A 23,053-nucleotide genomic window follows, 5' to 3' on the forward strand; every position below is an offset into this window, starting at 1 on the left:
AAATGATCAGTTTACATCTTAGGTACCTGTACCAAGATCAGCAATTAGTAATGTTTTTTTTTTATTAGTCCACAAAGCTTTTTGACTGCAGCTATCTTTGACACGATTTAACCTTATGATATTTGTTGGTTTAACCCCTTTGGCACCTGGAGGATTCACGAAGCTGTAGTCTTAATAAAGGGTAATGGAAATAGGTTTTAGCTCTTTGGGTCTTGAAGGTTTCTCTAAGCTTAATAAAATTGTCAGGTGGTAGCCAGAATAAAATTCTAAGGTGACACAATAGGCAGGAAAGGGGTAAGTTACAGTACTTGTACTTGGTTAGGGGGAGAGGAGTAAATTTATATATTTTTGATATCCTAAATTGGTGGAAGTGTTCATAATGTTTCAAATATATCCTGCACATAATGTGAAGATGTATAATTTTGTCATTGGCATCAAATATAAAAAAAAAAAAAGGACATATGATGTGCTGTAAAAACATTGAAATTTTCTTGGCTGGAAATTGGCCTGGGGGATCTGTTTGTTTAGAAATTACTTTGGCATCCATTGATGTGTATGTACTCCAGGACTGTTGTCAAAAACCTTGGTTAAACCCATAAATGTGCATTAGCTACTTTAATCCTCTTGGTCTTTCGACGCAAATTGCATCACTAAGTGCTCCCATGCTGGCGCATTTAGTGGACTGGCCGTATCAATCACCTAAGTTCCTTCTACTAGCCTTGTGGACTGGCAGATGTGTCTCTTGGGGTGTAACTTGGGTCTAGATCACTCTACCGTTCCTTTTACCGATGCAACCTGTGTCGAGAGACTGAGGTGTTGAGATTCCAACCATGACCAAGAGTACCAGGGAGTTAACACTATTCATTATAATATAGTGCCTTAGGGCCTCTGTATAGGCTATCTGTGATAGTATGCAAGTACAGAAGTGTAATAAAGATGTTTTATAATTTAGTTTGGATGATCTAGAACATCTGATTCAATATACCAGTACTTATTTTGAAATTTGTTATCACTTGCTTGAGGTAAGTGCCAAGAAGTACCATAGCTATAAGTGCCAATAGTATAGATTATTGACCTATAGGTTTTGTTTTCTGTCATTTGGTGGGAGAGGACCTAAAACTGGTTTACTTCTACAGTATACATCCTTGTGCCATACATCTGTGTGTTTGCACTTACTAACTGCCCAAAAAAGTATTCATTAATTTGAGAACACATACAGCTAGTGTTGTTACCAGGCACAATGAGTTTCTCGGGTGAGTTTGATAACCATTGTATTCTCTGATGGAAAGAGATTAAGGCCAATCTTGTTTCTCTGCAGGTGTGCATTGTACAGTACATGGTGAATGAGATAGTTTTAATTGAACATATTTGATAAGACTTGGTACAGTGGTCCCTCGGTTAGCGAAGCACAATAAGTTTAAGATTAACCTGAAACCATTGTTTCAATGGTTTTGGGTAATTGGTTCCAGCAAAATTCTTTAGTTGAAAGAGTCTCAAGCAAGATGTTACCTCATAAACAAAGAACTGGCGCCTGTTTGAGCTGGATGCATGAAACTAGTTTCTTCAGATTATGTTCTAATTGTTAAAATTACTAAAAAATATTAACTAGCTTTTAAATTATTGAGTAGTATAACTTCTTGATATTTACTAAAATAGTAAAATTTAAGCCCTAAAACCGATTACTGTATTGGCGGACTTATACTACAGCTGGTGGACGCCAAATTAAAATGTTGGTGGCTCGTAAAAACTCCGTTAATCGAGGGATTGCTCGTTTACCGAAGTTAAGAATCTTATGGAAGGTAACTCGTTAACCGAAATTTCGTTAACCGAGGCACTCGTTAACCGAGGGATCACTGTACATGGATATAACCCCCAGATCTCTGATGAGTTCAGCAATTTAAAAATTTCCCATTTTATTCCCTCTGGCAGGGGTCTGGATCTACTGGATACTCTTCATGGCAAAATTCATTAGATCCAAGACATTGCCATAGGGAGAAAGAGCGAGCCCCACCCTCCTTGACTCCTTCCTCTATCCTTCAACATCCGCCCACTTTCTTCCACCACTCATGACTCTTCTCATCTACCCAATACAGTACGTGGTACTTCTTCTTCTTCTGTCACCAGCAGTACCACCTTTACTTACTTTAAATAGGCCATATTTACCACAACTTCCAAACGCCTAGTACCATCACTTCACTTACTATATTCTCGCCTGCATCTTCTACCCCCACCTACTACCATCCCCACCACCCCCTACTACCCCTGTCATGACTCCCATTCCTACATCATCCTCCATCCCCACCACCTACCTCCTCCATTACTACCATCATCCCCAACCCCACCCACCACCTAACATTAAGCAATCACCACCTTCTACCACCACCCCCACTTCCCTAATACCATCTTACCTAATACCATCACCCACCCTAATACCACCCCACCCTGATCCACCCCACCTAATACCACCCCCACCTAATGCCACCCCCACCTAATACCCACTATTACTAATACCATCCTAATACCATCCCCACCTAATACCATCCCCACCTAATACCACCCATACACCTTACATACTTCCCCCTAATACCCCCCATCCCCTATATTACCCCCATAATACCTATTCCCCCACCCAATACCACCCACCTAATACCCCCACCTAATACTACCCCACTAATTACCTAATCCCCCACCTAATTACCCACCACTTACATAATACCACCCCCACCTATGCCCCCACCTATTCCACCCACACAATACCACCACCTTACCTAATACCCCCACCTATTTTACCTATCACCTATTCACACATCCCCATAATACCACCCCCACCCTATACCACTACCTATTACCCCCACCTAATACTGCCCACCTAATGCCTATTCCACCTAATGCCACCTTCCTCACCTAATGGCTCCCCACCTAATGCCGCACCCTACCTAATGCCCCACACTAAACCAATCCCACCTTTACCCTATACCATTTCCCTATTGTTACCCCCACCTAATACCCCCACTAATACCCTCCACCCTAATTCGTCCCTATTAATACACTAATGCCACCCTAATGCCACCCTTACACCAAACCTTTTACCTAATACCACCCCACCTAATACCACCCCCAGCCTATTCATTACCTCTCCACCTAATACCATCCCCCACCTAATACCATCCCCACCTAATACCATCCCCCACCTAATACTATCCCCCACCTAATACCACCCCCCACTATTATACCTAATACCCCACCCTAATACCCCCACCTAATACCCCCACCTAATACCACCCCACCTAATACCACCCACTAATACCCACCCCCACCCTAATACACCCCCCCACCTAATGCACCCCCCCTAATTCCACCCCACCTAATAATCCCCCCACCTAATACCACCCACCTAATACCACCCCCACCCTAATACCCACCCCACCTAATACCATCCCTACCTAATACCATCCCAACCTAATACCCCCTAATACCATGCCCCACCTAATACCATGCCCACCTAATACCATCCCCCTAATACCACCCCACTAATACCACCCCCCACCTAATACCATCCCCACCAATCCCACTAATCTACCCCACCTAATACCATCACCCCACCTAATACCATCCCACCTAATACCATCCCCCACCTAATACATCCCCCACCTAATACATCCCCCACTAATACCTCCACCCTAATACCTACCTAATACCACCCCACCTAATACCACCCCCACCTAATACCACCCCCCACCTAATACCACCCCCCCACCTAATACCCCACCTAATACCCCCACCTAATACCACCCCCACCTAATACCAACCCCACTAATGCCATCCCCACCTAATACCATCCCCCACCTAATACCATCCCCCACCTAATACATCCACCATCACCATCTAATCCACACCTAATACCCCACCTAATACCACCCCCACCTAACCACCCACCCCACTAATACCCCCCACCTACTACCCACTAATACCCACCCCACCCTAATACCACCCACCCTAATACACCCCACCATGCCATCCTCCTAATCCATCACTAATGCCATCACCCCACACCTAATGCCATCACCCCACTCACCATCACCCACCTAATACCATCACCCACCTAATACCATCACCCCCACCTAATTCCCATCCCCACCCTAATACCATCCCCCACCTAATACCATCCCCCCACCTAATACCATCCCCACCTAATACCATCCCCCCACCTAATACCATCCCCCTATACCATCCCCCACCCACCATCCCCCACCTAATACCATCCCCCCACCTAATACCATCCCCCCACCTATACCCATCCCCCACCTAATACCCTCCCCTAATACCTCCCCACCCTAATGACATCCCCCCACCCTACCCCCTCCCCCACCTAATACCCTCCCCTAATACCCTCCCCCACCTAATGCCATCCCCACCTAATACCATCCCCCACCTACACACATTCACTACGTGGGCAGTGCAAGTATCTGAAAATCGATAAAGAGGAGGCTGGCGACAGACCTCGTAGTGTTTCCTGATCGGCATCCTCGACTTTGGTCTGATGACGCCTCTTCCCTTCTCTACTGATGGGATCCAGTTCCAATGTGCCCCAAATCTTAGTGGCTAGGATGGGGCCTATTATGACTGAGGTCCCATTTAACCAGTTCCCGGTACCGATCATGCCTTGCTTGTGTTGTCTCTGAGCAGGAGGATATGGACTTAAGAGCACATAATGATTTGCAATCCCGGAAACTTTGTTCCTTGGACGAGTGTCTGCCGAGATAATAATAAATAATAATAATAATTAACGGTTTATTGAAAGAGCTTGGCAGCCAGAAGGCTGAAAATATACAGTTACATATTTGGGGAATGGGTTTCGAATTACAAATAATATACAAGTAACATAAGTGATACAAATAAGATATATAATAACTAGATGGGGAAAAGCTCAAACTACAGTGCATTTCAACATAGTGACAGTGCAAGAAGTAGTATTTACTGGGAGTGAATACACTGGTTTATTACAAGTTATTGATAATTTTTACAATGGTTGGGACTGGGCTGTTCTTATAGCGATCAGTTCGTGCACGTATTGGCTGGATGCGGTTGTGGTGTCCAACAGCAATTCTCGGGCTAGGGATCTCAGGTGGTAGTAGGAGCCGGATGTAACCCATCCTAAGATTATCATTGCTGTTGGTGCATGGCAGACGCAAAATGTGTGGCGGCGTAAATTGTGCGTGTGTGATAATGTACAATTAATCTTTCGGGTGACTCTACTTGTGAATTGAAGATACAGTGAACTTTACATTATCTGTCTGTAGCATTTATGGCAACGATCATGTGTTCTAAAACGATAATGGTAATGACCGTGTTATCATTCGGTAAATAACAAGAACAGTGATGACGTGTTTACTTCTGACAAGGTAAGAAATAGACCCATAGTGATGTTGTCTTCGTCAACGGGTGTAGTGATATTGAACAAGTGGTGTGGTACTGAAGGTTTCCGTGAGGTTGAAAATATAGTTTATTTACTGAAAATGTGAAAATAATACTATAATAATAATAAACTTTTCTTTTTGAAATGTAGTCTGGAAGTACATATTATCTCTGCAAAGTGTTTGAAATTAGAACAGACAATAAGTACAGAAGAGTGTTGACGCCGTGAACTTTGAAAGTAAACTTGTTCGTTGTTTACGGCACTGAAGAAGTGGATATACATAAGTATCAGTCAACATTAATGTGAGTTGATTGAGTCCCGAGGAATGATGATGGTATTGGTGATCTTCAAAATTATTATGATGACTGATGATGTAAATGAAAAGTGATGATTGAACGTTGTTGACACTATTGAATATTAATGATGATTATTGATACTAGTAATTACTGAAATGGTAGTGATGATTGATAATTATATAATGATTGTAATCATTGTTGGAATATAATGATGACCGATATTGATGATTACGCGTTTTTTTTTTTTGTTTTTTTACGGACATTAGCCTAGCAGGCACAGGTCATTTTGAATGAAAATGTAATAAAACAATAATAATAATAATTTTAATACTATAATAATAAAATTAATAAAAATAAATAATTATAATAAAATAAATATCAAGAGTGAGAAATGATATGTGTATATTGTGTTGTCAAAGTAAGAGAAACAATTGAGACTGAAAATAATATTGGTGAACATTGAAATATTGATGATAGTGATGATATCAAAGTGACAACGTAGACAATAAACAAACTGAGGAAGGAACAGCCAAGCCTCCTCCCCTCCCCTCTTAGCTATTGACACAGTTCCCCACATTTAGAAGAAAAACAAAAACGGTGTTTAAAAATACGCAAGTATTGTATAGTGGATACGTGGTGGAGTGTGACTGACAACTGAAATACAAAAAAGGGAACCCGGGAACAATACGGTGAGTTGAAATGAAATAGAAAACGCAAGAGGTGATTTGAGAGTGCGCGGGATAGTGTATATAGTATAGTCAAGTATAATGTGAATGGAGGAAACCGAAGTGTGGGTTCGTCTTTTTTTTTTAACAGTATGAGAACTTTACAGTGAGGGAAGGACTGGATATGATAACTGGAATATAGAATGAAATGTGAATAATACGGAAAGTGATGGATGTATCAGTAAAGGATGGGGTGAGTGAACAAATTAATGTGGAACGTAGTGTGGGTAATAACTGGGTATGAACAGTTGAACAGGATATTGTAAATCGTACGAAGACAATAAAAAGTTTTAGTGAATAACGGTTACTACTTGGACAAAAAAGCCCGGGAACCCATGTACAGTAAACTTAATGTGAATTAGTGATGACCAATATGGATAGAGTTGGTTTTGATGTGATAAAAAAAAATCGCTATTTTATTTGGACTGAAGAAGTGAACAACGAACTCCTAAACGTGAAAACACTGGACTAGGAAATTTGAAGAATATGAACAACTGTGACACGTGACGATTGACAACTGAAATAACACGAATGATCACCTGAGCTGTCACGAATAATAAACTGAACTATCACGAATGATAACTGTGAAGTGAACTGTGACGAATAAATAACTGAACTGACAAAAGATAGCTGAACTGTGATGAATGATAACTGAATTGTGACGAATAATAACTGTGAACAGTGAGGATTCTGAACACTTAAATGTGAACAAATATGAATAAGCTGACTGTGAGGAATGTGCAGATTGTGACTGAACTGTAATGTGGGTAACTGTGAATCTGAGGAATAATGGACATTTAACTGTGAACTGTGATGGATATGAACGTTAACTGAGGAATATGTACACTTCAACTGTGATCCACATTTACTGTACACTAACTGAACTGTGAGGTATATGAACATTATTATGAACTATGAGGAATATGAACACTAACTGTGAAACTGTGATGATTATGAACACTTACTGTGAACCGTGAGACACATGTACTGTACACTAATTGAACTGTGTTGATTATGAACCTTGATATTGAGAAATAAATTATGCAAACTGGAGAAAAAATAGTACAATGAATAACATGAATAGATCAATAGACCAACAACTAAATGAAAAAAAAACTGGACAAGGGTAAATGAGTGACAATCTGTTATGAATGATATAATGAATAATTGTCCTGGGTAATTCTAATCTTGTGAATTTATGATTATGATAAGGGTGAAGTGCAATTGAAAAATGAAAAACAAGATGATAAATGACATGGAAAGAAATTATAAATAATATATGAAATACTGAGTAGCAAAAAGAATAAGTTATTATATCTTAAGAAAATGAGCATGAAGTAGCTTGTACAACACGTGAATAATGATTAACGCCAAGCGGTGAGCGTAGGAAGTGAGTTGATCAATGAATTTTGGGAGCGACGTTGAGCAGAAAGTGTAGAACAGTGAATAATCTTTGAAATATTAGGATACGATTAATTAATGAATCAATGAAGCTTAAACATTAAACGGAAAAACGGATGGTAATGCGAGATGTGTGATGTAAAGTGAATGTGGGCGTAGAAAAGGGCGTGAAGGAGCGTACGTGAACAGTGAATGTCATGGCAGAGAATAATTGCTGACATCTAGTGGAATACAGATCCGGTACGCTTCGCAGTTATCGTAGTTATTGAAATAAAAGAGGAAAATAGACGTAAGCAGTTATCATTATATACTGTATATCAGAATATAGTATAAACATTGTAGTCTAGCCTAGAGCGAGCTAGTCACCCCCTCATGTACAGCAATGATCTCGACATCGATTATGAAAATCCACAATTACTGAGCTCGTCCGAGATCTTGTTGAATTATACCCACGTACCTGATTTATACGAAGTTTGGTTGAAATATATCGCTGCTTAGAATTATAATTTTCGCCACTTCCGGTTGTACAGTCACTCAATATATTGTCTATACAAAATTGTCTTGAGAAAAAACGCCACAACGAACGAATGATTTTGACAACCATACAGAGACAACAGGAGTTGCAGTGTTCATTCATCGACCCCCCACCCCTCCGTCAAGTACAGATAGTTTGAGTGACTGTACGTACACAATTGTCTTTTCGTTTCTTTCTCCAGGGACAGCGAGAGGCAATAATCCTAAATATCCAAACCGGAGAAAGAATTATAGATGTCGTATCAAAGCCGAATTCTTGTTGAACATGGAGTTATGTCTAAATCTTTAAAAAGAAAATAATCTTGGAGAGTGGTACGAAATGTGATGATCATGGTTGGGATGGTCTTGTGAGAAATAACATTATAAAAGCAGACAGTTTGAGACTGAAGTATTAGTGAAGAGTAAGGTGGGAGGTTGCTACGGGAGCGGACAGGGAAACATTATTGGTTGGATGTATGGGGGAGGGATGATACACGTGAGCGAACATGTGATGACCTTTCTGCTCTATACTGGACTGAATGCCCACCAGGATGTCGTGTTTATAGACTGGTGGATCACTAGTAGTAATTAGTAATTAGTAATACAAGGAGAAATATCTCGTATTTTTTTAATTGTTAAAGGACTGGTTTAATTACTCACCTTACGCGCTTCAAGATTTTAGCTGTTGAAGAGCAGTAATAACATTATAACGTTAGCTTTGGTGGGTCAGTTTTATTGCCTAACGTTGCGTCAGAGGATAGCGGCAGAGAACAGGCAGCATCCATCCCTGCCTGCCTACGTTCGTCATCTGTCCGGGCCTATTTTGTACACTATAACTTGAACAACTGTAGATGGAGTAGAGTGAAACAGGGTATGTGGACGTTAACCCAACAACAGTTATGGAGGAGCAGTTAGACCTTTGATGTTAACTTGTTTTTTTCTGTGTACACTTAGTCGACGCAAGTATAGTGGAAGACTATAACAGTGTTTTGAAATATACAGCCTAAGTATACGTCAAGTTCCAGGTCATTTGTTTGCTTACATTGGGTTATGTATTGACAGTTGAGATGTGTTTAATAGTTGGGTATCGTTTGTGTCCTAACAGTTTAAGGTGTGTCGTAATAGAGACGTGTCATACCACTGACGAATGTGCACTAACAGCTGGAGATGTTCATTAACGTATGGGGATGAGTTGTAGCAGATAGTGGATGTTTTCGCACGGTAGTAAGGGTTGTGTGGTCTGGCACCACACAAGTGTTGTGTGTATCAACCACCTGTGGATCTTAAGCACCTGTGGGGAGGTAGAAACATACACACAACCACCTGTGGATCTACCATACTTAGGATGTATGGACACACACACACACACACACCTACCTACCTTTATGACCACCTTGTAAGGAACACTTTGTATCGCTGTTGTTTTGTAGCATGTATAATTCCACTTAATTTATATTTTATCTTTCAGGGAAAAAAGAGAAAAGATACATGCCATCAGATGCAACATCCGCGATGCCATCTTGGTGAGTACCATTTTGTGTTGTGTTATACGTGTGTGTCTGTGCTTTCTTAACATTGCCTTGTAATACTATTGTACTGTCTTAGAAAGATTCACAGTAGCGCGAATGTTAGCCTTGTAAATCGAACCACACACGAAAAGATTGAAACATCTTATGCTCTCTGGCCCCGCCCATCAGTTGTGAGTACAAGGGTGTAGTGGAGGATGCCAACGGGGCATTAAAATTGCATTATTTTAAAGCAGTTTTTTCTGTTTGTTTGTGTGGGTATGTGGGTTTCTTGTGTGGGTTTAATTTCCAAAACGTTTGGTAATATTTTATCGTATTAGGGGCTATAACAGAGATTGTGTCGTCATACTCCACTTACAATAGCGTACCATATTGATGTGTCGAATTTTATTATATATATATATATATATATATATATATATATATATATATATATATATATATATATATATATATATATATATATATATATATATATTGATAACACACGGAAAAGGAAACAACGGAGCACCTTAGCTTTCGTTGCCTCTGAAGATGTCTTGAATAAAGATTTATATGTTCCGTTGTTTCTTCCTGTGTGTTTTCAAGATTTATCTCATCCACGTTTTCATTGTGGATCTACATGAAATATATATATATATATATATATATATATATATATATATATATATATATATATATATATATATATATATATATATATATATATATATATATATATATATATATATATATATATATATATAGCTTTTTATAACCAAATGGCTCTGTACTAGGCCTGTAAATATATCGCATTATTAAATTATGTCAGACTCCTTAAGTTATTATACCATGTTAACCTACCAGTGCTTTGTCTTTATACGCCATTTAGATCACGCCTGTGTTATAGTCACGACCCTTCCATCAAAACCACCTCGGTCATCATACCATTACCCTGGAGACGGGCGTTTCGTCAGACCATGCTGGTGCTTATAATGGCCAGATTGAGGTGTCACGTCTCTCTCTCTCTCTCTCTCTCTCATATATATATATATATATATATATATATATATATATATATATATATATATATATATATATATATATATATTACTTTATAATTTTAGCTTGTAGGCCTATAGTATTAACTTCCGTATGTCCATCCCAGGAATTTTATTTCCTTTCAGCAATTTGCGAACGCTTGGCGGATTATAAGTGAGGTAGTATGCCACCTGTATCAAGACTTGTGTGGCCTCGAGTTCCAAATATGTATTTGGTTTAAATTACTAACCAAGAATTATGGTCTGGTAAATTGGAGGTTTTGGTGGCTGCCAACATCTTGAGTGATCGTGTTGCAGTGTTTACCAGAGGCGTTGCTTCCTTTGTTATTGTCGCGAATAATTCATCTTGTATAAACTCACACGTTGAATGCTTCAGAGTGTTTCTCTTGAATCTCCGTGAAGACATGCTGATGTGATCGACGGACTGACTAAAGATGGATTAGTGGTTTGGCCCAGTCTTAATTGTTCCGGACCTAACCTAGCCATTGAGCTATAACTTTCAGGTCTAGGTTAATGTAGGTTTGGGTCTGTTAGGATTAAAGAGAGCACCATAATTTGTGTTTTAATTACTCCGGTCCTCGTCTGTGCTTTGTGTGGTATTTAGGTTTGATGTTGTTATTAGCCTTTTATAGTTTGTTACATCAATGTGAAGGAGTTGATAATTTGTTAGCTTGGGTGGACATACAGTATTGATTAGTTAGGTTAAGGTACATTTTTATGATTTCGTCAGGTTGGTGGGTGGGATTAGTTGAGTTTAAACTTGCGTTGTTGTAGTGTGAGTGTCCATGGCTCCACTCACCTCCTTCCTCCACTCATGCCATCCATTGACACTTACCTGCCAGTCCACTACACTTCCACTCCGCCGTCTGCCATTTACCTCTTCATAATTCTATTCACTGCCACCACCTTAATGACGCCTTCATTCACTGCCACTCACTCTGAATGACTCTTTTATACTCACTGTAGTTGTCTTTACACTTTATTACAAACGTCTGTCTGCCACTCTTGTCACAATCGCGTATCTGAAACTGCAACCAGTGACGCGTGGGTGTCACTCTTAGCTGCGACGGGCATAGGTCACTTTTGTGTATTGTATGTATATTATAGCATATGCACCCATGAGTGAGTTTAAAGTGTGTTTCTGTGTGTGTTTGGGGTCGTCTGGGTACCAGGACTGATTGGTCAAGGAGTCGCGTTGTAGCTGAAACAGGTGACTTGTCAAGGGAATTATTGACCAGCCTACTATGCATATTGCAGCTAAAGCTGACGTTTCACTGTGGGCTAAACTGTCAGAGCCCGACGGTGGCAGGGAGGTGATGGACAGTCACTGGTGGACGGGGCACGTTACCCATCGGTTACTCAGCGAACACAAGACGACAGTCAACAGTATAATTTCGACTTCAGTTACTAAAATGATAACCAAGCGACATAAATTAAGTTACAGTTGCATTGTTGACAGTCAAGGATAAATTAGGCCTCATTGACCAGTTTTGTGAGACGGACAAGCTTTGTTATCAACTGAGTGCAGTACTGTATAAAGTTTTCCCAGATATTGCCACCATTACACTGATATTACAGGTTGTCACGTTACGTTTGCTCTGTAACTTCCATGTTGAAGCAGATTCATGGTCTTCATGGTGTAAAACATTATCATGGATCCTTACATATCCAGTACGGCACAGGAGGTGCACCTAGTGTTACGTGACTTGGAGCACACGTGACTGACGCTGGTGAAATGTCTCTTAAGTAACCAGTAAGCAAGACTAGGACATGGGAGGTGTTTTGCTGCTCACTAGTAATATGACACGAACTCCTCCTCAGCTTACCGTGAAAGCCACAGAATTTCCCAATACTGCCAATTAAATTTGAAATCATACATGAAAATTCATTAAATCGTCGGTATTCCATTCATGGTTGGGTGGCTGTCATGAGTTGGTTCACGGTAATGGTCTTATTAATAGGGAACATTGCGTTCCTGAGGTTGAAGTCGCTACATATTATGCAAGACAGCGATGTAGCCCGCCTTGTGGTGGCGGCGACCATAGTTCCACCACGTGAGGCAGCAAGTCTACAGTCTGACGTTTGTTTATATTTTTGGAACGTTGGGCAGAACAGGATTAAGTGACGGTGTTGGGGCTATATTTATCATGATTGTGTCAGAGGAATATATATGGAGAGTGGATAATTGTGATTGTAATGTTGGTTGACAAGAGTGTACCGTCAGAATGCTGTTAAGAAATAGGATGGAAGATTATATTTGGTTTGTGCTCAGCTGTGATGGGCGACTGGTGCCCATTGATCCACACACAACATAGAATTATTTTATAGGATCAAAAACAAAATTATTAGATGAAAGTATTTTCCATGATAAAATATACAGATGTAGGATGCTTAAACGGTTTTAATGCACATAATTATAAACTGGCTATACTGTACATTGTCACAACAGTCACGTCAGGGTGAGAGCACGGCCAGGATCGCTGCAAGAGTCCCCTGGGCGGAAGCAACAACCTTATCATGTGTTGCGCGCGGGTTTACTCAGGCGCTTGTTGCTTATGCGTACACCGCTACGGGGAGATGTGGCAAACTCATTACTGATGTGTAGTTCTAACCAAGGTAGGTGAAACACCAGGCGCTGGTGATTGCTCATAGTAACTAAGGTCTTTGATATATGTAGTAGGTTGAGGGCGCTATGATCTCACCCGTAGTAAATATCTGAGTCACGTTTCTTTATCAGTAACACAGTGCAGGTATTTGTTAAGGTAATTATGATGTATTGGTACCTTTATTTTTATGGTTTTATTGTTTTTAATATAAATTATCGGAGTAAATGGGTTGAATGATTGTTGTGTGTTGTACCTGGCCTGTTTTCTTAATGTATTACAGCATAACATGTAGAAAGTACTCTTATTAATAATATGCGATTAAAAAAGGTGATTCATAGAAACCAAACATAGCTACACTTTAATACTACAAAAGGCATGTTGGTAATGATGGTGACGCACCGTATCCTATATCAGATTACTAGGGAGTGTTGTGTAAGGAAACACTGTATTACAACACAAGGACGCACCCATTTGTAAATGTCTTTTTGTTGGAATTTCCATCTTTTTTTTTATGCGCATTTACGTAAGAATGTAAATTCGTGCTAAGACACGTGTGTGTGTGCGCGCGTGTGTAACGTAGTCACAGGTGGTGAGTTCAGGTCAGGTCATGGGGACAGTTACAGGGCGGCAGCTTCACGCTCGTACATCTTCAATCCCTCTCCCCAACTCCACACAGGCAGTAAATTTTACACCTAGGGGCGTCACCTGTAGGCAGAGCTTGCACCCACCCTGGAGAGCTTGACTTGTTTCCGGACTCTGTGGCCATTCTGGAGGCACCTGGCGCTTCTGACCCTGCTGGGTTATAGCTCAGTCAGACCCGTCAGAGGTTGCCTGGCACACTATAACACCAAACGCGTGAAGACTTTGCTCTCTTGTGTTCAATTGACGCACAGTGATCACCGACCTGGGTGTTGTTTTGTTGGATGATGTCACCGGCTGGTCAGATGACCCCAGTCTTTTATATACCCTACCTTACCCTAACTTAATCTAGGATGGCCCAATCCTGATGGGTCATATATCATATTGACCTCAGTCGTTGTGGGCCCCAATCCTAAATGACTCGGTTTTAGTTGAGACTCTTACCTGGGCACGCAGTTAGTTAACCTGCAGCTGATGTTCTCTAGAAGTCTCTTATGGCCGTTTCACAATATGTTCCACACCATATGAAATATAGCATTTATTATTATGATTATTATTGAGTAGTAGTTTTGGGACATTAAAGTTAAGACAATTTTTTCTCAAACATTTGACCTTTGACCTTATATTTAAGATAATCTCGTCCAGCTGCCCTCATGTGTTGAAAGATAACGAGGGTCATTGACGTAAATGAACCAGTGATTTTTAGAATTGTATTTTCTTAGAATGTGTGATGTACGGTAGGTAAACCTGAAAAGATGAATGGCATGAAGATGAACAGGTGAGGGGAAAGAAGGATTAAAGCACATGCAATTATATATTATAATTTTCTTCCTAGGACATAATATAGTGACCAAAGTGATTCACAAATGAAAAATAGTTAGCGAAACGCGGCAAAAGAGAAAAGGGAGAGTGAAAAAGAACAGACGATAAACTGAAAGAGACGAATAAAGAATAAAGTGAACTAAGCTCTTAAATAAAAATAGCAGGTGTAGGGAGTAATAGTACATCATTCTCAGGTTGTTGTTGGGATTCCTGTTCCCCTTTAATGCACGTCCTGTACTCTGGTTCCTATCCACCCCAATGCACCCTAGGCCATTCCTAAATATGCGTTTGACGATTTAACCTAACCTGACCTAACTAATCTAATCTAACCTGACCTAATGCAACCTAATCTAACCTAACGTCTAAGTGGGGAGTAAATCGTAGAATACAGACGATCCGTTTGGGAGATACAGTACCTGTACTTGAAGTGGACGGACTGAATCGACCAAACTGATAGAACAGACATAAAATCAAACAAGCGCAGACTGATAGATAGACTTACTAACCATGATAGACATTATAGACGGAGGATATTATTTACTCGTTAATAAAGGACGTGACCTGGAGATCTCTGCCACCCAAATGAAAAGAAGGAAGTATTATCACATTGGGCAGGAGACACAGCAGCAGGGGCAGGGAGACACAGCAGCAGGGCAGGGAGACACAGCAGCAGGGCAGGGAGAGACACAGCAGCAGGGCAGGAGAGACACAGCAGCAGGACAGGGAGAGACACAGCAGCAGGGCAGGGAGGAGACACAGCAGCAGGGCAGGGAGACACAGCAGCAGGGCAGGGAGGACACAGCAGCAGGGACAGGGAGAGACACAGCAGCAGGGCAGGGAGAGACACAGCAGCAGGGCAGGGAGAACCACAGCAGGGGCAGGGAGGGACACAGCAGCAGGACAGGGAGAACACAGCAGCAGGGCAGGGAGGAGACACAGCAGCAGGGGCAGGGAGACACAGCAGCAGGGGGAGAGACACAGCAGCAGGGCAGGAGAGACACAGCAGCAGGGCAGGGAGACACAGCAGCAGGGCAGGGAGACACAGCAGCAGGGCAGGGAGACATGAAGGGCAGGAGAGACACAGCAACAGGGCAGGGAGAGACACAGCAATGGGAGGGAGAGACACAGCAGCAGGGCAGGGAGGGGAGCAGTAGGGCAGGGAGGAGCACAGCAGCAGGGCAGGGAGGGGCACAGCAGCAGGGCAGGGAGAGACACAGCAGCAGGGCAGGGAGAAACAGCAGCAGGGCAGGAGAGAAACACAGCAGCAGGGCAGGAGGGGGCACAGCAGCAGGGCAGGAGACACAGCAGCAGGGCAGGGAGAGACAGCAGCAGGGAGAAACACAGCAGCAGGGCAGGAGGAGACACAGCAGCAGGGCAGGGAGACACAGCAGCAGGGCAGGGAGAAACAGCAGCAGGGCAGGGAGAACACAGCAGCAGGGCAGGAGGGCCACGCAGCAGGGCAGGGAGACACAGCAGCAGGGCAAGGAGAGACACAGCAGCAGGGGCAGGGAGACACAGCAGCAGGGCAGGGAGAGACACAGCAGCAGGGCAGGAGACACAGCAGCAGGGGCAGGGAGAGACACAGCAGCAGGGCAGGAGAGACACAGCAGCAGGGCAGGGAGAGACACGCCCAGGGGCAGGGAGAACATGGCAGCAGGGCAGGGGAGGGCACAGCAGCAGGGCAGGGAGGAGCAGGCAACGGGGCAGGGAGGGCACAGCAGGGGCCAGGGAGAAGACAGCAGCAGGGCGGGGAGAGACACAGCAGCAGGCAGAGGGAGAGACACAGCAGCAGAGACAGAGAGGCACAGCAGCAGGGCAGGGAAGACACAGCAGAAGGGCAGGGAGACACAGCAGCAGGGCCAGGGAGACACAGCAGCAGGGCAGGAGGAACACAGCAGCAGGGCAGGGAGGAGACAGGCAGCAGGGAAGAGACAGCAGCAGGGCAGGGAGGGCACAGCAGGGCAGGAGGGAGCTGGCAGCAGGAAGACACAGCAGCAGGGCAGGAGAGAGACAGCAGCAGGGCAGGAGAGGCACAGCAGCAGGGCAGGAGGGGCACAGCAGCAGGGGCAGGGAGAGACACAGCAGCAGGGCAGGGAGGGGCACAGCAGCAGGGCAGGGAGAGACACAGCAGGGCAGGGAGAGACACAGCAGCAGGGCAGGAGAGACACAGCAGCAGGGCATGGAGGGGCACAGCAGCAGGGCAGGAGAGACAGCAGCAGGGCAGGAGAGACACAGCAGCAGGGCAGGGAGAGACACAGCAGCAGGGCAGGGAGAGACACAGCAGCAGGGCAGGGAGAGCGCGGCTGCGGTGGTGGAGTCAGCCAGGGGAGTTTTCCTTGGAGTAACTGCTTGTCGGTAGTCGCGCATCTCGCTCTATAAATAGACACTGGGACCCTCCCTCCCTCTCCCCCCTTCTCTCTCTACTCCCTCCCACCCTCCTGTCCCTCATATTGCTCTCACTCGCTCTTTCTCTCGCTGTGGCCAGCATCCGCATCCGTTTTCTCTGTGCCGTCCACACGCGCCGACTTACCACCTTCCCCGGCTCCTCTCTCCTGCTCTCCACCATCATCCAGCAGCCACCTCCCTCCCTCCCTCCTTGCCCAGCACTCACGCATGCATGCATACACACACGCATGCTCAAACACGTTTTGCTGGCATACACGCGGCCTGCACACGCGCGCATGTGCTTACCGAACTCTCTCACACACTTACACACACATACGAGCGTTCATGGCGGCAACCACATGCCCCTACACTCCACACAGCTTACTCACGCATTGACAGTTTCTCTCTCTCTCTCTCTCTCTCTCTCTCTCTCTCTCTCTAATGGTGACGCAGCTGAGTAATCTAACAACTGTTTCGCAACTATATGCCAGACGTTCCCCCACAACCAGTCTTCCTGCTTACCTACCAACCCCTTCTACGGACTTAGTGAAATAATTTCAATTAGTAAGGCGACTAGACAAACTCTGGATCAAGAGCTCCACCTTACCCATTGACCTATCAATGAAGCTCTACAAGGAGTTCTCCCCGGAACTAACTAAATCCCTCTGCTCCAAAATCAATGCTTCCTTCAGTCAAGCTAGATGCCAGCTGACTGGAAGACCTCATACGTGTCTCCAGTGCCCAAGTCAACCAGCCCACAATCCTTAAACGAATTACGACCCATTGCCATTACCCCAATACCCAGCCTAATCTGCGAAAGTTTCGTTTTTGACTGGGCCTATTCTAATATTGCTGGCGTCATCGATCCTCGGCAATTTGGCAATATGAAAACTTCCTCCACCACCCGCTGTCTTGTAAGCTTTCTCGACTACATATATCGTCATTTGGAAATATGAAAGACGTCTGTGGCTGTTGCCTTCATTCACCAAGACATTATTTTGACCTAGTCGACCACACTTTATTCATCAACGAAGTCACTAACCTGTGGAAGCTCTGCTTCATCATCCTTATCAGTGATGCCCTGAGAGACACTCCCGCTCGCTGGAAATTGTCGACACCATTGAGCCGCCAATAACCATGTTACCATCAACTATAACAAGACTATGGTTATGCACATCAACCTCTCCTCTGACCTTGTCCCACCTCCCTCAATTACATTGGGCCCCAACACACACCAGGTTGTGGACTCACCAAGTTCCTCTGCGTCACTATAGATAAGAAACTAAATTGCAAAGCACACGTCAGTGCAATTGTCAAATCTTCCAGTTTTCGCCTCCACCTCCTCCGCCGACTCAAGTCCCAGGAGTTTCCGCGCCCGCGCCCGAGCTCCTCAGTGCCTCCCCTGCCTGTTCTTCCTCCCTAAATGCCACGCAACAGAAACGCAGAGAAAAGGTGCAGAGGAGGGCGTGCAAGATTATTCTCTCCCCTCCTCCACATATCTAGAAGCGCTCTGTACACTGACCCTCTCGGCTCTCTTTGATCATCACCATGACCTCATCTGTAAGTTTGGTGAGAAGCTTCTGCACCATCCTCGACATCGTCTCCTGCTTCCACCCGAGATCCCTCGTCCGCGAATTGCTGTTCAACACCACAACCGCATCCATCCCCATACAACGACGTGCTGAACGCCATAAGAACAGCCCAATCCCAACCTTTGTAAAAATTATCAGCAACTCGTAGTTAACCAGTGTGTTAACTCTACTAATCTTACTTTTGCGCTGTTACTATGCTGAAATTCCCTAGAGAGAGAGAGAGAGAGAGTTCGAACACGAGGGTCAACCATTATAATAATTATTATAGTGGTGATGGTAGATGTGATTATGGTGATGGTAGTAATGATTTTCATGCTCTAGTGGTCGAGGTACCGTTATACTAATAAAGGTAGTGGTTTTAACAGTAGTGGTGGTGGTGATAATGGTTGTGGTGTTGAACTGGTGATAGTAATGCTGATGGTGGTGGTTATTGTAGTAAGTAGTTCTGGTGTTAGTGGTGGTAGAAGACTGTGGTACTACAGCTAGTGTGTGAGGGGGGTGGTGGTGGCTGGTTCCCCTCCTCACCCACCACCTCAATGGCTGAACTATTCCTAATCTGAATGCCCCGACACATCCATCCCCAGGTCTGTGATTCATTCTCTCTTTCTCTCTCAGACAGACAAAAATGGGCCTTATCGGTACAGATGACTAGACTGTCTCCGCGTAGGGAAGTTTATTCCCCACCTCCATCCACCTCCATCCTCCTCCACCTCCATCCTCCTCCTCCTCCTCCATCCCCCTCCTCCTCCTCCTCCATCCTCCTCCTCCATCCTCCTCCTCCTCCATCCTCCTCCTCCTCCATCCTCCACCCTACTCTTCGTCCTTCTCCATCCTCCTCCTCCTCTCCCACAGTGATTGACTCCGCCTGAACTCTTTCCTCACTCACTAGGATTTGGACCCCGTTAGGATCGTGGGGTACTCATTAACTGTTATCTCTCCCTCGTACCCATTGCCTGTTATCTCTCCCTCGTACCCATTGCCTGTTACCTCTCCCTCGTACCCATTCCCTGTTGTCTCTCCCTCGTACCCATTGCCTGTTATCTCTCCCTCGTACCCATTGCCTCCCCCCCTGTTATCTCTAGTACCCATTGCCTGTTATCTCTCTAGTACCCATTGCCTGTTATCTCTAGCACCCATTGCCTGTTATCTCTAGTACCCATTGCCTGTTATCTCCTCGTACCCATTGCCTGTTATCACTCCCTCGTACCCATTGCCTGTTATCTCTCCCTCGTACCCATTGCCTGTTATCTCTCTAGTACCCATTGCCTGTTATCTCTAGGTACCCATTGCCTGTTATCTCTAGTACCCATTGCCTGTTATCTCCTCGTACCCATTGCCTGTTATCTCCTCATTGCCTGTTATCTCTAGTACCCATTGCCTGTTATCTCTCTAGTACCCATTGCCTGTTATCTCTCCCTCGTACCCATTGCCTGTTATCTCTCCCTCGTACCCATTGCCTGTGATCTCTCCCTCGTACCCATTGCCTGTTATCTCTCTAGTACCCATTGTCCGTTATCTCTCCCTCGTACCCATTGCCTGTTATCTCTCCCTCGTACCCATTGCCTGTTATCTCTCTAGTACCCATTGCCTGTTATCTCTCTCTAGTACCCTTCACCTCTATGAATTACCATTACCTTCTTCAGTACAAATTGCCTCTTGTATTACTTACAGCTAATATCAAGACCCATTTCTCTTGCCTCAATTAAGGGAATTTTTAACGTCAGAACTTTTAAGAGAATTGTGGCCTTTGATGTGACAGATAAGTGGGTGAAGGAAATAGTAAGTTGTGTACTGAAGGTTCTCCCCCGCACACATAACGACCGCCCCTGATTCTCGTTTCCTTTCGGTATTTGCCGACATCCGCTCACACCTGCGGTTTGTTGTTACTCTAACGGTAACTAACCCATTAGGATGTCACTTGAAGCCTTCACCAGACTCCCCAGCCTCGCTAACTTTAATAATTAAGCTTTAAAGAACTTGGGAGAGTATAATAGGGCATTGGCGATTAATCTGGTATAGCGGGTGGATGGTCGGCCTTTGACTTGCCACCGTTAGTGTGATGTCGACAGTAAGATTGTACCTGCCTGTCTCTGCCTGCCTGGCCTTGCGTTCAACACTATCACGGTGATGATGGTGGCAGCAGTCAGTAGGGCACTAACTCCCACCATCCTCGCCTCAACAACACTGCCACACATTCACCAGCCTCAACACCGCCGCCTTCATCATCCACCAGACTCGCCACCCACCTCGTTCTTCAGGTAGTGCTCTGGAGGGCGGGACCTGTTGAAGGAGGGCGGTGGTGAAGCGTAGTGAGGGCGTAGCCATAACCAAAATACTCCTGCTGGGGTCTAATCCATTCCTCGAGGCGGAAAATGGAAGACTGAATACGGTGCGCGCCAATCACCTTCGTCTAATTTGGATGTAAAAGCTCATTTCGCGGTATTGATCTGGCTATTTCCCGTAGAGGCACGTTGTTGGAGGGGCCGGTGGGAGGTGGGGGATAGGTGATGGCAGGCACGCTTACAATTGGTGTAGTGTGTGGGGGTGTGGGTGTGACAGGTGTGTTGTGACGCTGCGAGTGTTAGGTTGAGGTAGTGTTGGGGAGGGGAGACCAGGTAATGGGGGAGGGGCAGTTGCAACTGAGCAGTGTTTGGAGGTGTGGTTGTTGGAGGAAAGTTACCTCACAACAGGTAGTATGGGAGGAGGCAAGGCAAAGTGTTGGAGGTATAAGTGGACCTGTAAGTGTGTGGGTGTCTTTCTCCCTTAATAACTTTCTCTCTAGCAACACAGCGGATCATATTCTACGTGTGTGTTACTCTGGATGGGTAAATTGCCATATTGTTTAGGTTATTTTTTGGTGGAGGAAGTAGCGTCCGGTGACTGGTCCAGGACGTCATCACCGTGGGCCTCACCTCAAGTGGCTGGTGAGGTGGACGGACGTATGGGCCATGGGCCAATGTTTGGGCCATGACCCCTAGACGTATGGGCCATGATCTGCATTGTGTGTAGGGTGGACCTTTGGGCCATGGGATTTTATTACGACTAATAATGGTTAGGTTAGCCCAATTGAATATATAGTCTGTTTCTTTTATGATAAATTGTGATATGAGATATAAAATAAACTGTATTATTCACATATATATGATTATTATGTTATTTATATTACTTTAACCTATGGCCCAAACATCCTCGGGTCGTGGCCCATGGCCCAAACATCCTCGGGTCGTGGCCCATGGCCCAAACGTCCTTCAATCGGCTGGCGGTGCGGGACACAAGTGTGGTACACTGGGTAGGTTGAGTGTACCATCATGAATCGTACGGTAGATAGGATGAAACAATCTGGGAGGGAAAGGAAAACAAACAAACAATGAATGGGAGTTTAGGAGTCGAACTGTGAATTGGTATATTAGTTCATGTAGTTTGTAATTTAATTTAATATTGTTATTTAACACTTACATAAATTTCATCCTCCCGTTCTGGGTAACATACCTGTAGTTTTGGTGAGGCGTTGCACTGATGTCACATCTTTAGATATTGTAATGTTACGTCTCACTGGGAGTGTCGGGAGAAGATTAGATGTTGGTAAGATTGAGTCTTCCTTAAGGGTGAGTGTTGTGTGCTCCAGGCGGGTGGGACACTGTGTGTGTGGCGGTGAGCGGTTGGTGACCATTATTGCCAGGACACAACACTAACAATTCGCCATCTGTGCAGTCCTAGTATTGTTTAGCGCTGTTTAACTTGGAGAAATCAAAGATTTCCAATTATATTGTTAAATTGAATCTGTCTATCTTTGCACACTCGTGTCCACAATTTTTATCCAATGTGGACCAATATATTACAGCTTGTTGGCATCGACAGTTGCTCGACGGTGTACAAGTTTGGTCACCATTGGACTAAAGTCAAGCATAATTCATGGATGAAGGTCACCTCACTAGGAAGCGTCCATAATTATTAACCGATTGGTAGGAAGTTTTCCCCCAGATGAAAGGGTTCACCACCACCGCCACACTGTGATTGCCAAATATCACACTGTGAGCGACGCTTCATTACCTTCCCTCACTTGTTGATCATTGGTCGTGCCACAATAAACTA

General features: G+C 44.2%; 1 protein-coding gene across 1 annotated transcript in view; it reads left to right on the forward strand.

Moving 5' to 3' along the window:
• Positions 1-23,053, forward strand: part of LOC121864680 (guanine nucleotide-binding protein G(s) subunit alpha) — a 102,004-nt gene that overhangs the window by 22,519 nt on the left and 56,432 nt on the right. The window contains exon 3 of the mRNA XM_042363838.1: positions 9,820-9,874. Within this exon, the coding sequence (XP_042219772.1) occupies positions 9,820-9,874 (55 nt within the window). The remainder of the gene's footprint in view (positions 1-9,819; positions 9,875-23,053) is intronic.

Source organism: Homarus americanus, unplaced genomic scaffold (assembly GCF_018991925.1).
Source record: "Homarus americanus isolate GMGI-L3 unplaced genomic scaffold, GMGI_Hamer_2.0 scaffold57965, whole genome shotgun sequence".
Taxonomy (NCBI): domain Eukaryota; kingdom Metazoa; phylum Arthropoda; class Malacostraca; order Decapoda; family Nephropidae; genus Homarus; species Homarus americanus.